The sequence below is a fragment of the Hoplias malabaricus genome, chromosome 4, assembly GCF_029633855.1.
Source record: "Hoplias malabaricus isolate fHopMal1 chromosome 4, fHopMal1.hap1, whole genome shotgun sequence".
NCBI classification, from domain to species: Eukaryota; Metazoa; Chordata; class Actinopteri; order Characiformes; family Erythrinidae; genus Hoplias; species Hoplias malabaricus.
The window spans coordinates 6,678,971-6,695,772 of NC_089803.1; the positions used below are offsets into that span (position 1 = coordinate 6,678,971).

General features: G+C 46.5%; 1 protein-coding gene across 2 annotated transcripts in view; it reads right to left on the reverse strand.

Moving 5' to 3' along the window:
• Positions 1–13,743, reverse strand: part of LOC136693781 (oxysterol-binding protein-related protein 10) — a 41,629-nt gene extending 27,886 nt beyond the window's left edge. The window contains exon 1 of one of the 2 annotated variants that reach the window (XM_066666937.1): positions 13,133–13,743. In XM_066666937.1, the coding sequence (XP_066523034.1) occupies positions 13,133–13,341 (209 nt within the window). In that variant the 5' untranslated portion in view covers positions 13,342–13,743. Of the gene's footprint in view, positions 1–12; positions 66–13,132 lie in introns of those variants that run through there. The other variant, XM_066666938.1, reaches the window with a different exon arrangement.
• Between the last annotated feature and the right edge of the window lie 3,059 nt (positions 13,744–16,802).

A 16,802-nucleotide genomic window follows, 5' to 3' on the forward strand; every position in this document is an offset into this window, starting at 1 on the left:
CAGTAAACGTACAGAGAAAAATACAGTAAAACTCTCCCAGTATCAGTCATCTCCAGTTCCCTCCAGGCTCTGAAGGGTGGGGTGAACATGTGTCTTGGAGGAAGCACAAGGCCAGCCCTATGTTACTTTTGCAAATGCCACAAACACAACACCCCTGAGCAGATTAACGTTCCTCCAGAGAACACACACTGCACAGATCTATCACATTAGCCGGCTGCTATGCTAGCTACAGTGAGGCAAACCCATCACTTCTTTAGAACATTTCTTTTAACCACGGGAGGGGGGCGCCATTGCCCAGACCTGCCACATCAGCTGATAGACACCCATGCTAACTGACACCTTAGCGTGTCCCTCTAAAAATCCCTGAGGATGGAGTAGCACTGTTCATGTCCACCCTCTCCACAGGGATCATGGGTTATCCGTGAGGAACCTGAAGTGGAAAAATGCTAAACTGTTGTTTGGCTAAATCCAAATTCAGAGAGACATCTCTATAACAAACACAACTACATTCAAATCCATTCTCCTCTGACACAAACGCAGCTCAGGGGCTAATCGCTAGCAGCCAGTCTCAGTGGGAGTAATTCACATTCACACTCACAGTTGAGGAAATCCAATCAGCCGAGATTAATGAAGCCCCTCCGTGTTTGAACACGTCCACGTACCGTGGAGCATGGACTGTAAGATATGTGCTAGCTAGCTGGACGCTAACTTACAGTTTGTGGACCCTAGTTCATTAAAGAGGAGTTTGTTCCTCTTTATAGCCTCTACTCTTCTGAGAAGACTTTAGACCATAAGTCAGAATATTGCTGTGAGCATCTGATGGATTTTTATGATCAGTTACTGATATCGAAAGATAAGAATCCCAACTCGTCTCAGAGGTTCTGGAAGAAGCATATGGTTGACCTTAGACTCATGTGCAGCTGCTCTAGAGCAGTCCACTACATTTTCTTTCCAATACCAGTGTGCTGTAGCTGCTGTAATACTATTTTCATGCTTCTATCTTTTTCTATACGGCCCTCTACTGGAGGAGAGAGTCCAGACTTGTCATGGTTCTTAAATATGGAACCGTATAATGTTAAACAGAAGCTTGTTTGCACAAAAAAAACAATTTAGATCATTTTAACGTCTGTGATTTTTCTCAATCATCTCCACCATAATGTGGAAAATATTTGTTTAGTTTTTTTAGGTGCTCTTTATAAAACACGTTATCTAGAACATTTGTTATAACAGAAGTAAAGAAATGGACTGGAAATTAGCATTAGCATTAGCAGGACACTCTGCTTTCTCACTGAGAGCCCATCCTCCACCACTCTCCCTCCGTATCTCTCTCTCTCACACACACACAGTGAGTCAATGAGGCTTTATCGTGACCACAGGGAAAACTGTATTGAACAACAAGAACAAGCAGTGCTTACACAACAATGGTCAGTGAGGGGTGGTCGGCTGTGTACAGAAACTGTGTGAAACTGTTGGCCCATCTCATTGAAGGACATGTTTTTTTTAATATACTACAGATGTTAGGACTTCCTTCGCTGAATTTGCAATCAGTCATTTTCCACCACTAAAACGTAGCACACAGTGTTTATTAAAGTGGCTATTATTATGATCACATTGTCTCTGTAAAGCACAGCTCACACAAGAATCTCTGACTGAACCAGTTTACTCTCCATAGAGCGGGTCCTCCCCACCCCACACACACACAGGGCAGCCATGTTTATAACAGGTTTAGTACAGACTCTCTGCAACATCCAGACCACAGCACTTCAGAAACTGCACTGTGTAGTTTAGAGGGTAGGAAACCACCCACTCCCTCACCTCCCCCTTGATTTTAGGACAGTGCTGTAAACGTGAATTACACTCTGCCACACTAGGGGGAGCACAGGAGCGAAAATACCAAATCATAAACCATCATAGGACCCATCAGAGATCACTTCTGGGCCAAACAGTAAAAGAGATCCTAACCAATCAGGACAGAGCTTCAGAACAAATCAGGACTGAGCCCTTGATCACAAGTTACATTTCACAGTGATGCCCCAGCCCTCTGTAAGCAGACGTTCAAGTGTTCACAACTATCCTTCCCCTTACTCAAGAGGTGGCCGAGGAGGAGGAGAGAGGGAGAAGATGGAGAGGTGGATAGATGGAGATACAGATGAAGGGATGAATGGAGAGGTGTAGTAAAAAAACAGAAGAAAGACAAAAAGATGACAAGAGGAAGAAATTTATGGGAAGGCAAAGATGCAGATGGAAGGAGACACTGATACAGAGGGAGAGATGGAGATAAAGGGAGAGATGAAGATAGAGGGAGAGACCGAAAGAAATTAAAGCCTGAGGTGAAGATGGAGGGAGGATAGACGAATAGAGGTTCAGACTTAGATTTAGATAGAGATAAATAAGAGATGAAGGGAGAAGGAAAGAGAAGGATGAGGATAAATAGAGAGCTATATTGTGGGGAGATGGAGGAATAAACGTAGAGAGAATGAGAGAGAAGTATTTTAGGCAGAAACTGTGAAACGTGGGTGTGAGCACCAACAAGCAGAACAGAAAATACTCTCCTCAGTTCAACATTCAGTCACTATTCTCTCTCTGTGTGTGTGTGTGTGAGAGAGAGAGAGAGAGAGAGAGAGAGAGAGAGAGAGAGAGAATAGAAAGACAATTTAATGGGCGTCTGTTAGTCAGTGTTGGTGTTCTCTTCCAAGCGTGTATAAATGCGTTTAGTCTGTAAGTCCAGAAATAAAGCCACTGGTCACGATGAGCCCAGAACTACCCTCACAGCATCTGTGATATGTTCAGTTCATCAATACCCAATCTCATACCCCTGTGATCAATACAGCTCACACTGAGAATCAATACTCCCGTTTGACCAGGTAGTGTTTGTGCGGTGTGGTAATTACTGTAAGGGATACACACTGCGTTAGCAGATTCAATGAGGGCAGCATCAGGATTATCACCCAGCACTAGGGTAGGGAGTGAAGAAAGGGAATGAAGGAGGGGGTTGGAACACAGCCCAGTAGTGCCTTCTGTATTTTACACACACAGACACAGACACAGGTCTAGGTGTGAATCCCAACAAACCACAGAGAGGTAAATATTTAACTTCCACAGGCAAATACTTGAACTTTACTCCCAGACGCTCAACGCAGAAACTGTCAGCTGGACAGGAATGTGGAGGAGCTGCACATGACTCTGATAAGAGTGGATTCACACAGTGTTCTTCACTGATAAACACACACACACAGCTAATAAAAACACACCCTGATCCATAATCCAGCTCTACGCTAGGCCAGCTGTAGAAACACTGGATCATGCAAGCACTGGGACTGTAGTTAACTAGGAAGACATACTGAATGTTGCTAATGAGGTCACCATAGTATTCTAGGTGGTTGCTATGGCACATGGATCTTCACTGCAGTGGTAGCTAAGGTGTAGCAAAGTCGGTGCAATGGTGTTGGTCGATGGCTGCTAGGGTCAGTGCTTGTCGGTGCGAAGATGTTTGGTGGATGATGTGGTATCCCAGATGGTTGCTAAGGTGTTCCAGGATGTTGTTAGAGAGGTTGCTATGATATATCATGTAGTTGATAAGGTGTCCAAGATGGTTGCTAGGGTGCTGTTAGGTGGTTGTTATGCTAATCCATTCATCTAGTCATCGGCTGGGCATTACAAATTTGTTTGTATCATTGTGTCCTGACATAATAATCATTCCCAAATTTTGCATCCCATTCATTCCTCTGGGGGAAAATAGGTTAACAAGCGGTTGCTAAGCTCCTAGCAATCACTTAGCAACAAACTGGCAACCACCAAATACACCATAAACAGACAATAAACAACTCCTAAGTAACAACCTGGAAAACTATAGACATATAGTCTTTATAGTATATAGACATATAGATAAACTTATACCATATTAACAACCACCTGGGATTTTATAACAATATGCTAACAACCTCCTACTGATTATCTAGCAAGAAACTAGCAAAAACAGGTGACGCCATAGCAACAAGTTTGCAAAGCCTTTAATAGCAACCTGGAATACCACTGGAAACATCTAGAGATGTCTTGCAATCTCCAGGAATAGCAACATGCCAGAAATCTCCTAACAACCACAACTAACAAATAACAGAGATGCCTTAAACCTATCTAGTAACATACTGGCAAAACAACTTTCATACCATAGCAACATACTAGAAACCTCCTAGCAACCCCCTAGCAATAACAATGACATAACACATTTGTAAACAACTGGAATACCAAAGACACGTAACATTCTAGCAACTACCTGGGTTACAATAAAAACATGCTAGAAACCTCTTAACACCTACCTAGCAACAAAATAAACAACCACCAGAGACACTACAGCAACCAAAGTGTCCACGCATGAATTAAGACCTGAACTGAAAGCACTAGATGGTACCTACTGCACAATTTAAGGTGGAATGGAAGATCTGAATAAGAATCTTACGACACCTTAAAATGGAGTTAATTGTCCTGGATGACCATTTGACCAGTCCCTGTTGTCAAGGACGCTGGATTTCCCAGTGTGCGCTGCAGACCTGGATGTTCAGTAATAACTAAGTCATTTTCTTTTTTTCATCATAACCTGTGGTTCCTTAAAACCAGTATCAATGAGAAGTGTTATATCAGTCAGGGCCCAACATGAAACTCATGCAGCCAAGTTCAGACCCAGTGACCCCAGCCATAAACAGGACAACACTAAAGTCTTTCAGGACACGGTGTAGAGTATAAGACAGGAGAGAGCTGCAGGAAACGGTCAAGTTTGATTGATCAGATTCGTATCAGACTGCTCCAGTCTGAGTCTCTGTTACAAACACAAACAGCCCCTGAGGGCAGAGACATCTCTCAGAGCTACAGAGTGAAAGGCACAGCAATGTGGAGGAGGATGCTGCTGAGTTTGCCTCTGGTTCTATTTTTGGTGCTGTCTGTTTGTGTATTCTCGAACTTCATGCAGTAAAATGAAAATGAGCCCCGTAAAAGCAGGACTAAATAATGAAAGATTTCTCCTCTCTGGCAATCTGGAGAAATGGGAAAAGACCTATAAAGGAGCGTAACCTTCAAGCCCTCAGACTGCACTGCAGAAGAAGCCATCATTTAACTGTGATATACTTAGCCACATTAGCATGGGAGGACTTCAGAAAACCACATCCTACTCCGCCCACATGGGAGGTTATGGTTAAGGGATAGGTTTAGTTTTAGGTTGTACCTCCCATTGGGAGGAGTCACATAATGAGGGAGGCACTGGATTTCTGTTTTTGCAGCACAGGCCTGGACCCAGTTTTCGGGGCCCAGCTCATCTCAGAAGGTCAGAAAAACAAGTGCTGTTGTCAGATGAGTTCACGTTTCAGACGTCAAGTTATCTGTGCCTATAACGAAAGGGGCCAATCTAATTGTTATCAACAGTTAGGTTCAAAAGTCAACAACTCTCATTGTCTTTGGGAGGTGGGGGGGGGGGGGTTAGGTTGCATAGATAGTGGCATATATGGCCTATCGATGTGTTAAGATTAATAATGTGGAGGTTTATACTCAGATTTTAGAGGTGACATCAAGGTGACGACTTTTTCTGCAAGTCCATGGAGAAAAAGTCCATGGTTATTTCAGCAGGACCACCATCCATAATCTGTGTCTATTAAGTCTAATACTCCTGATAATCCTCCTGTCTCTATCTCTCGCTCTGGATGTGGGATAACCCTGCCCTCCATCACACAAGCGTGTATTAGCATAGTAGCATTAGCAAGTATAGTAACATATAACCAAACTAGCATTTATTAGCATTAGCAAGTATAGTAACATATAACCAAACTAGGAAGTAAGTTTCACCTGCAAGCGTGTTGAGTCCTGATGAAACGGTGTTAGCAAAAGTTAATGTGTATATGTCATGTGTCTCAGATATAGATCAGAAGACGAGTGGGTGGACACTGTGGTATGTGGCTCCTGAGAGAAAAAGAGTCCAGGGTTGTCCCCTGTGTCTCCTCCTGATTTTGAGCAGGGTCTCAAACTCAAACTCAAGCTAATAACAATCATCTTTATCAGGAACAGAACTAAAAATATCACCACCATTTTTTAAGCAGCACTCAGAAAATTTCTGGTATGAAGATACTGGACGTAAAGTCAAAAGTATCTCACGTCTCATTTTTGTCTGACGTTGTTTCTTATGAGACATTTTAGAAGAAGCTTCATTAAGCCTTCTGAGATATCGCTGAGCAGCATCTGAGCAGTAGGACGTTCCTCTGAGCGCAAACATGGCCCAAACCACCCATGTTCCTGTGGCTGAAACCTCTCCTATCACCATGGTAACTGTGGTAGGGTGTCACAGCAACCTGTCGATGTCATACGATCCACATCTGAGTCCCCATAACAACTTGCAGTGCTTCCATAGCAACCAGTAGCTCTGGGACTCTGTCCAAATTAACATCTGTAGATGCACCTTCAGAAACTTCTTTGTAGCAGTGGGCCATGAGGCTGTAAATACTGCTTTAAAGATTTGACTGCATTCAGCTACAAATGTATATGTTTGGACAGGTGCTGAGGTTGGACAGTTAGTTCTGAATCACAAACACCACTTCAAATCAGCCCAGTCTTATCCCCATCCATTTGGGGACTGCCCTGTCTTGTTGGAGCAGGACTGTGCCCCTGTGCACAAGGCAAGTTTCATATATACATAACCTGATCTGTGTCTGAATTCAAAACTGCTGTGTTCACTGATGGAGTCCCACAAAGTCCTACAGATACTCTCCAAAATCTTGTAGAAAGCCTTCCCAGGTGAGTGAAGTCTAAGTGAAGATGTTCACTCAAAAATCAACAAGCATATCCTCGCTGTCCAATTAAAAACATTCATTCAATCATTGCCTGAAAGTGCTTATCCATTTCAGGGTCACTGTGGGTCCGGAGCCTACCTGGAATCACTGGGCGCAAGGAAGGAACACACCCTGGAGGGGGCGCCAGTCCTTAACAAGGCGACACACACTTACAAATTCACTCACACCTACTGATACATTTGAGTCTCCAATCCACCTACCAACGTGTGTTTATGGAGCGTGGGAAGAAACTGGAGCACCCAGAGGAAACCCACGCAGACACAGAGAGAACACACCACACTCCTCACAGACAGTCACCCGGAGGAAACCCACGCAGACACAGAGAGAACACACCACACTCCTCACAGACAGTCACCTGGAGGAAACCCACGCAGACACAGGGAGAACACACCACACTCCTCACAGACAGTCACCCGGAGGAAACCCACGCAGACACAGAGAGAACACACCACACTCCTCACAGACAGTCACCCGGAGGAAACCCACGCAGACACAGGGAGAACACACCACACTCCTCACAGACAGTCACCCGGAGCGGGACACGAACCCACACCCTCCTGGACCCTGGAGCTGTGTGACTGTCCAATTGAAGTCATGTATCTGCTCTGCTATTGGTCCAACGTGAAAGACTGCCTCCACACATCACACCAAAATGGTAGACTTGTGATTGGTCATTGTGTATGTCAGCCAAAGTCCTTTTCCTGCAGCAGTAGGCAGTTCTTGGTCACGTTAAGAAAATCTGGCAATGCGAGACTAGACATGCCTTATCTCTTGCAAACAACCAGTGCAACAGAGTTAACAAAACAAGGTCTGGTACACTCAAACAAAGCCAGCGCACAGACCTCACCGAGACATCTGGATGTGTTATTAGAGCTGAATATAGAAAGCAGCTCTGTTGTGTGAAAGCTATGTGAAGATCACAGTGAAAGCAGCAGAAACAGCCTCCGAGCTGAGTTTAATGATGGGTGTAATATTCAGAGCAATCATAACCCTCTCACACCAGAGACACATTCTCGCCATCAGGTCTAATGCACGTAGGGCACACACACAATCACAAATACAACAAATGCATCCATTACTATTCTCTACTTTCTAGGTACAGTCTTGTGTAGAAGTGTGCACACCCCTGGACCTAACGTGGACAAGGAGAGGAGAGCGGAGATGAGTGTGAAAAACACGGACACAGCTCCAGCATTAAAACAACACAAGAACAACAAGACAAGACACGCAGAGGCAAGGGACACCTGTGAGCTTTGGGTCGGTCGGTCAGTGATGAAGGGAAAACACACTGCTTATTCCAGCTACGCAAACATCCATTTGTACACACACAGCTTGTGAAACCACCACAGAAAAATGTGAAATGAAACAAAATCAAAAATTGCACCACATAGGAATCAGATCTAAATCTGGAGTTGCATTTGAAAACCAGTGTGAACACATGTGACTTAAAATAACGTTCAGGTGTAAACATAGGTATGAGCAGGGTTCCCAGTGATGCCACAGCCATCCATAAGCACCCCCCCCACACACACACACACAGAGATCGAGGCCTGCCCTCCCTCTCCCCATCTCTCAGTGAGAGGCCACCCAAGGTGTTTGTGTTGGGTTCCACTGACGTCTGTTAGTAGTCATAACTGGGCTTTTAGTGTTCTCCTCCAAGCGTGTTGAGCTCCTGTAATGTAACGTTGTGTTCGTTATTGTAGTTACTAACTGAGGTGGGAAACATGGTGTTTTGATTTCTGGCAGCATGACAACACACTGAAACATTTTATTCGTTTCAATACAAAAGTACGCAGTATAAATCTAACAGTTTCAGACGTTCAGTAGAAACAAACATAAATACATCTACCAAAGAAAATGTAGCGCATGCAGTTAAACAGCAAACCCACACAACCACACACACACACACACACACACACACACACACACACACACTGAAAGCTTCACAGTAAATAACCAAACAAGTCCAGAATAGACGCTGTTCTGAGCGGGTGTGGTCTGTGCTCAGGTTAGAGCTCATTGGCTGTTGAGCTCTGCTGTGTGTGCGGTGGTGAAAAAGATTGACCCCCCGCTGTGTTGTGTATCTCCAATAGCACTGGTGTGTTGCATTGACACGTCTGATATTTTCCTAACTAAACCACCACCGCACGACTGAAGGCACTTCCCTTTTTGGAGCAACCTCCTCCACATCAGAGACACTTGTTATATTTATATTAGCATGACGTATACAACACAGCGTTTGGTGGGTGCTATGCTAGCTCTAACCCTCACAGTGTGGTAGAGTCACATGACTCAGGGATGGGGGGGCGGGGAGGTCTTAGTTAAAGTCATAAATCTATGAGATATGAGACAAAGTTCAGGCACCAAACACATCTCAGCGTCCAGTGAAATTGAGTTTTCTGCAACCGTTTCCTTTAAGCAAGGACTTCCTTCATGTTCTCACGTTACACACACAAACATTGGCAAACACACTCAGCAGTCAGTTCCAATCTCAACAATACTCCGTTTCACTGAAGCCATCCACAAACAGGTTCGGTCACGTCAGAATCCATCTCCATCTCACTCTCCTCTCCTCCACTCTGTGGCTCTACCGTCTCGACCTTGGCAGCGCTGGGTCTGAAAGGACAGACTCCACTGCTGTGTCTATGACATTTACACCATGTGGCACAGGCCCTGGGTGTCACCGAGCAGCCAGGACACCCTTCAGATCTAAATACGAGTATAATACAACGTGAACATTCTATTTACTATTAATGCACAACATGCACCGAAACTGTGACTCCACACTTCTACCTCCATCTGTAACAGTGAACACACACACACACACACACACACACACACACTGGGGCAGTGAACACACAGACACACTGGGGCAGTGAACACACACCCAGATCAGTGGGCACATATCCCAGGGCCCAGGGAACAGTTGGGGGTTAGGAGTCTAGCTCAAGGTCCCCTCAGCTGTGGATGTTGAAGGAGGAGACTGTGTAAATTTCCGGTCCCAAGCCTGCTTCACTAAACTTCAGCTCACAGCTGCTTTCCTTAGTCTTTTAGCTTCAACACAACAGCGTGTCCCCGCTGATCAAAGACACGTGGGACAAGAGGACAGCGGTGTGAGACCTGCCTCTCTGGGTCCAGTTGGAGACGGCCTTCACCGCTGCAGCGGATCAGACCTGCTCCCAGGAGACAGAACGGAGACAGTGGAGCAGGGAGAACAGGGCCACAACACGCTAATAACAGAGCTAGCCCAAGGACACACACACACTCGCAGAGTTAAGGGGTCAGTGGGCTGGCCTTCCTTCAGCTGAGTGAGAAGAATAAAAGACAGAGAAATATGAGAGTCCAGTATATTCAGGGAAAAGAAAAGATCCCTCTCTTCACTGCCTCCAGCACTGGCATGAGCCCAGCTCTCTCTCACGCACACACACACACACACACACACACACACACACACACACACACACACACACACACACACTGCCCTACAAACACACTCCTACAAGCCTCAGACAGGTGGCAGCCATTTACATTTACAGGCATTACTTACCCTTCAGGTACCACAATGCTCAATGCCCTGTGTAGGACAGAGGGGTTTAAAGAAAGACACACACTCACGCACACAGGGTGGTGGAACAGTGGAACTGTGTTCTCAGAAGGGATGGACCTCTGTCTGGAATCTCTGCACCTCACCTCACTGATGTTTACGTGGAGGATTACCATCAAATCCTCACAGAAATGCTCCCAAATCTGGGTTAAAGGCAGTGCTCATGGTTTTTATTCAAGAGAATTTTTCCTCAGCATAAGCATCTCAGTCCGAACTGGCTCAGGTCTGTCTCTCTCTCTCTCAGTCCCTGTCTCACTCTCAGTCTCCAACACACTGCATCTGGAGGCGTCTGGACGGGGGAGAGACCCTGAATGTTAAAAACCATGTCGAAAAGAGATGAGGATGTTGCTCTATTCCTGCTCTTTAGGGGGTAACACTGACTAATGTTAACTGTTACATTATTTAAGGTGGAAGTGACTCTAAGTTCAGCAGAACTTGAGTTTCTGTGGGAATTCAAACACTGAGTAAAGATTCACAGACAAGGCACACTTCAGCCGCGCACCAACAGTTGTTTTTCCCCTGTAACACACCGTTCTACCTTAAAGACGTCGAGCTTCTGAATAAACACCAATGGGAGGGGGAGTGGTTCTACAGAATTGTCAACGTTGACTTTAAAGCCTTCTAAGTTATTTAATTAGTGCAAGATTTCAAACTCTCAGTGTCTGTGCAGGACAGAGGATAGTCCACCTTCAGAAACATCCAGCCAACAGAGTCCTGCAAGTGAGTGAGTGAGTGAGTGACTCTAGCCCTGTGGAGAGGGTGTGTTTGGTGAGTGAATGAGTGAGTGAGTGAGTGACTCTAGCCCTGTGGAGAGGGTGTGTTTGGTGAGTGAATGAGTGAGTGAGTGAGTGACTCTAGCCCTGTGGAGAGGGTGTGTTTGGTGAGTGAATGAGTGAGTGAGTGAGTGACTCTGGCCCTGTGGAGAGGGTGTGTTTGGTGAGTGAATGAGTGAGTGAGTGAGTGAGTGACTCTAGCCCTGTGGAGAGAGTGTGTTTGGTGAGTGAGTGAGTGAGTGACTCTAGCCCTGTGAAGAGGGTGTGTTTGGTGAGTGAATGAGTGAGTGAGTGAGTGACTCTGGCCCTGTGGAGAGGGTGTGTTTGGTGAGTGAATGAGTGAGTGAGTGAGTGACTCTGGCCCTGTGGAGAGGGTGTGTTTGGTGAATGAATGAATGAGTGAGTGAGTGACTCTGGCCCTGTGGAGAGGGTGTGTTTGGTGAATGAATGAATGAATGAGTGAGTGAGTGAGTGACTCTGGCCCTGTGGAGAGGGTTTGTTTGGTGAATGAGTGATTCTGGTCCTGTGGAGAGGGTGTGTTTGGTGAGTGAATGATTCTGGTCCTGTGGAGAGGGTTTGTTTGGTGAGTGAGTGACTCTGGCCCTGTGGAGAGGGTGTGTTTGGTGAGCGAGTGAGTTAGTGAGGGAGTGATTGAGTGACTCTGGCCCTGTGGAGAGGGTTTGTTTGGTGAATGAGTGATTCTAGCCCTGTGGAGAGGGTGTGTTTGGTGAGTTAGTGAGTTAGTGAGGGAGTGATTGAGTGACTCTGGCCCTGTGGAGAGGGTTTGTTTGGTGAATGAGTGATTCTAGCCCTGTGGAGAGGGTGTGTTTGGTGAGTGAATGAGTGAGTGAGTGACTCTGGCCCTGTGGAGAGGGTGTTTTGGTGAATGAATGAGTGAGTGAGTGAGTGATTCTGTCCCTGTGGAGAGGGTGTGTTTGGTGAGTGAGTGAGTGACTCTGGCCCTGTGGAGAGGGTGTGTTTGGTGAGTTAGTGAGTTAGTGAGGGAGTGATTGAGTGACTCTGGCCCTGTGGAGAGGGTTTGTTTGGTGAATGAGTGATTCTAGCCCTGTGGAGAGGGTGTGTTTGGTGAGTGAATGAGTGAGTGAGTGACTCTGGCCCTGTGGAGAGGGTGTTTTGGTGAATGAATGAGTGAGTGAGTGAGTGATTCTGTCCCTGTGGAGAGGGTGTGTTTGGTGAGTGAGTGAGTGACTCTGGCCCTGTGGAGAGGGTGTGTTTGGTGAATGAGTGAGTGACTCTGGCCCTGTGGAGAAGGTGTGTATTAACAGTGTGAGTGAATGAATGAGTGAATGAGTCTGGCCTTGTAAAGATTCTGGTATAGTTCGGAGTCCCCTGCCCTGTTGGAGTTGGAGACAGGAAGTGAGACAGTGGACATGAAAATTAACCCTTTGTGAACTCTTGAAGAGTTCACCTCTCTCTCTCTCACACACACACACACACACACACACACACAATAGCAAAGCCTTCTGCAGAGTACAGTTCTAACGTATTAGAAAATGAGCCAGTAATTAATAAATAACTCCTGTGGAAAGCCTTCGGACAGATGCTGGAACACTGCTGTGAGGGGTTGATGCTTGTGTTGGATGATGGGTCTTTGACTCATCTCAGAGAACACTGTTCCACCGTTCCTTAGCCCAGTGCTGAGGTGCTTTACGCCCCTCTAGACCACATGTGGCATTGAGCTTGGTGGCCTCACACTTACTCTATGAAAATCCACCTTAAATTAGCTGCAGTCAGTGGTGAAATGGGGTGGATCCGATCCTGATACGATATTTAACCGATACTGAGCTGATACCGATACTGAACCGATACAATCAATCAACTCTGGAGTAACCGTTCACACTCTAGCACATGTCCACACTGCAGACACCCCCGTGAGTGAGTGAGTGAGTGAGTGTGTGTGTGTGTACCTGTTCTGCCAGCCTTGCAGGAGATTGGTGTATTTGCTGAGAACTCCCTCCAGCTGGGCTTTATTTCTCCTTGGAGAACCAGCCGCAGAACCAGATGCAGAACCAGCTCCAGAACCTGAACCGGATCCAGACCCAGAGCCCGGAGCCGCTCGTGCCGTCCTGCGCGCCCAGCTGCCTTTCTCCAGGCCCGCGTGCAGCGTCTTCTCCATGTCCCGCGCACAGAGTGAAGCAGGCGATTAGCTGCTCGCGCGCTTCATCCCCATTATCTCCAGATCACAGCAACAACAACGGCGTCGGTCCCTTTGATCTCCCTCTCTGATCTCTTTTATCTCTCTCCTCCATTCTTCATCTCTCCTTCTCCTCCTCCTGTTCTTTTACTCTTTCTCCTCGTGGCCTTAAAACGCACCGCTGTCGCGCTCGAGCTCCGTCCGCGAGACTCCCTCTCTCATCGGCACGAGCTGTGTTTACACTGCAGCTGAGAGAGAGAGAGAGAGAGAGACTGTGTATCGGCCAGTCAATGTGTGTGTGTTTCTCTCACTCCTCCTCTTTCCTTCCTTTCTCTCGTCCCCTGTCCCTTCCTCTCTCCTCCCTCTCTCCCTTTTCACTCTGTCCCTCCCTTTCTCTATCGCTTTCCATTTCTGTGCTCCGCATCAACAACTCTCACTTTTTCTCTCTCCCTCTCTGTCCTTCTCTCTCTCTCTGCAATCTCTCTCACTTTCTCTCTCTCTCTGTTTCTCTCTCTCTCTCTCTCTCTCTCTCTCTCTCTCTCTCTCTCTCTCTCTTTGTATACCCCAGCCACAAGATTAAAACCACTGTCATGTGAAGTGAACAGCACTGGTTACACCCACCCATTGTAGGGGTTGGGGGTGGGGGTGGTATGAGTGACATGTTAGTGAGTGATTTTGGAGGGGTCAGTGTGGTCTCTCATAAGTGTGTGTGTGCGTGTGTAACTATCCACAGGTGTGAGTGACTGGGTGAGTGTGTGAAACTGTCCACAGGTGTAAGTGACTTGGTGAGTGTGTGTGATTGACTGGGTGAGTGTGTGAAAGTGTCCACAGGTGTGAGTTACTGGGTGTGTGTGTGTGAGTGACTGGGTGAGTGTGTGAAAGTGTCCACAGGTGTGAGTGACTGGGTGAGTGTGTAAAAGTGTCCACAGGTCTGAGTGAGTGTGTGTGATTGACTAGGTGAGTGTGTGAAACTGTCCACAGGTGTGAGTGACTGGGTGAGTGTGTGTGATTGACTAGGTGAGTGTGTGAAACTGTCCACAGGAGTGAGTGACTGGGTGAGTGTGTGAAAGTGTCCACAGGTGTGAGTGACTGGGTGAGTGTGTGAAAGTGTCCACAGGTGTGAGTGACTGGGTGAGTGTGTGTGATTGACTAGGTGAGTGTGTGAAACTCTCCACAGGTGTGAGTGACTGGGTGAGTGTGTGTGATTGACTAGGTGAGTGTGTGAAACTGTCCACAGGAGTGAGTGACTGGGTGAGTGTGTGAAAGTGTCCACAGGTGTGAGTGACTGGGTGAGTGTGTGAAAGTGTCCACAGGTGTGAGTGAGTGTGTGTGTGTGTGTGAAACTGTTCACAGGTGTGAGTGACTGGGTGAGTGTATGACACTGTCCACAGGTGTGAGTGACTGGGTGAGTGTATGACACTGTCCACAGGTGTGAGTGACTGGGTGAGTGTGTGAGTGAGTGAGTGACTGGGTGCGCGTGTGTGTGTGACTGGGTGCGTGTGTGTGAGTGAATGTGTGAAAGTGTCCACAGGTGTGAGTGACTGGGTGAGTGTATGACACTGTCCACAGGTGTGAGTGACTGGGTGAGTGTGTGTGTGAGACTGGGTGCGTGTTTGAGTGAATGTGTGAAAGTGTCCACAGGTGTGAGTGACTGGGTGAGTGTACCTTTGCTGGGTGTATTTCTAATGTGTAATCAGTAATTTGAGGTAGGCTCTGGCCCCTCCACAACCTTGAACATGATGAAACACTTACAGAGAATGAATTAATTAATTAATTAATTAATTAATGGTCCGTGGTGAATGTATTAAGTTATGTGAATGAGAGAATGAACGCATAGCCACCACTGACTATAAAGTGGGAAACTGTGGCCATGGCCTGTTTTGGGAGTGAAGACACAGACACAGCCCCGACGTTCCTCCTCTGTTCCCCCTCTGTTCCCACAGTACAGACGTGACTCAGAAAGCTGCCCAAGGCCTGGACACTCCTCGTCCTTTTACCTAACTGTCCACCACTCCCTGTCCCTCCGTCTTTCTGAGAAAGAGGGAGTATTACATTTCTCTAATGATCTGCTCGGAGGCCGTTTTCACTGGAGCTGTGGCTGGATTCAGCTCACTCTTCCGAACGGAATTGAATTGAGGCAGAAATCCATCCACGGATCCATTACAGGGCCCTGAACTGGGAGCGCTTCGAACAAATGGCTCCAGCAGATTTACTGCAGGGTTATTCTCTTAAAATTCAGTGTGGTCCAGTTTCTAAAATGACCTCCCATAAAACATCCAGACCTCAGGGTCTGTGCTTGGTCTCATACTGAGCATTCTCACCGCATGGTACTGACTCTACTACTATACTATTCCACTATACTGGGCTCTACTCCACTCTTCTGGACTCTACTGGACTCTATTCCACTCTTCTGGACTCTACTAAACTCTACTGGACTCTACTCCACTCTTCTGGACTCTACTCCACTCTACTGGACTCTATTCCACTCTTCTGGACTCTACTCCACTCTTCTGGACTCTACTCCACTCTTCTGGACTCTACTCCGCTCTTCTGGACTCTACTCCACTCTACTGGACTCTACTCCGCTCTTCTGGACTCTACTGGACTCTACTCCATTCTTGTGGACTCTATGGACTCTATTGGACTCTACTCCACTCTACTGGACTCTATAGGATTCTACTGGACTCTATTCCACTCTACTGGACTCTACTGGACTCTATAGGATTCTACTGGACTCTATTCCATTCTACTGGGCTCTACTTATCTCTGCTGGACACTACTCATCTCTACAGAACTGTAGTGGACTCTACTTCAATCTAGTGGACTCAACTGTACACTGCTAAATTCTACTAGACTCTAGTGGACTCTGCTGGACTCTACTCCACTCTATAGGACTCTACGCATCTTTGCTGGACTCAGCTGGACTCTACTCATGTATACTGGATTCTACAGGACTCTGCTCCATTCTACAGGACTCTACTGAACTCTGATGGACTCCACTCTACATGACTCTACTTCACTGTACAAGACTGGACTGTACTGGACTCTACTCCACTCTACAGGACTCTACTTCACTGTACAAGACTGTACTCTACAGGACTGTACTGGACTAAACTCCACTCTACAGGACTGTACAGGACTCTCCTTCACAATACAAAACACTACTCTACTCCACTCTACAGGACTCTGCTCCACTCTACAGGACTCTACTTCACTGTACAAGAATGTACTCTACAGGACTGTACTGGACTAAACTCCACTCTACAGAACTGTACAGGACTCTCCTTCACAATACAAAACACTACTCTACTCCACTCTACAGGACTCTGCTTCACTGTACAAGACTACTCTATTCCACTCGACAGGAATGTACTGGACTCTACTTCACTGTACAAGACTTTACAGAACTCTACAGGACTCTACTGCACTCTACTGCACTTTAC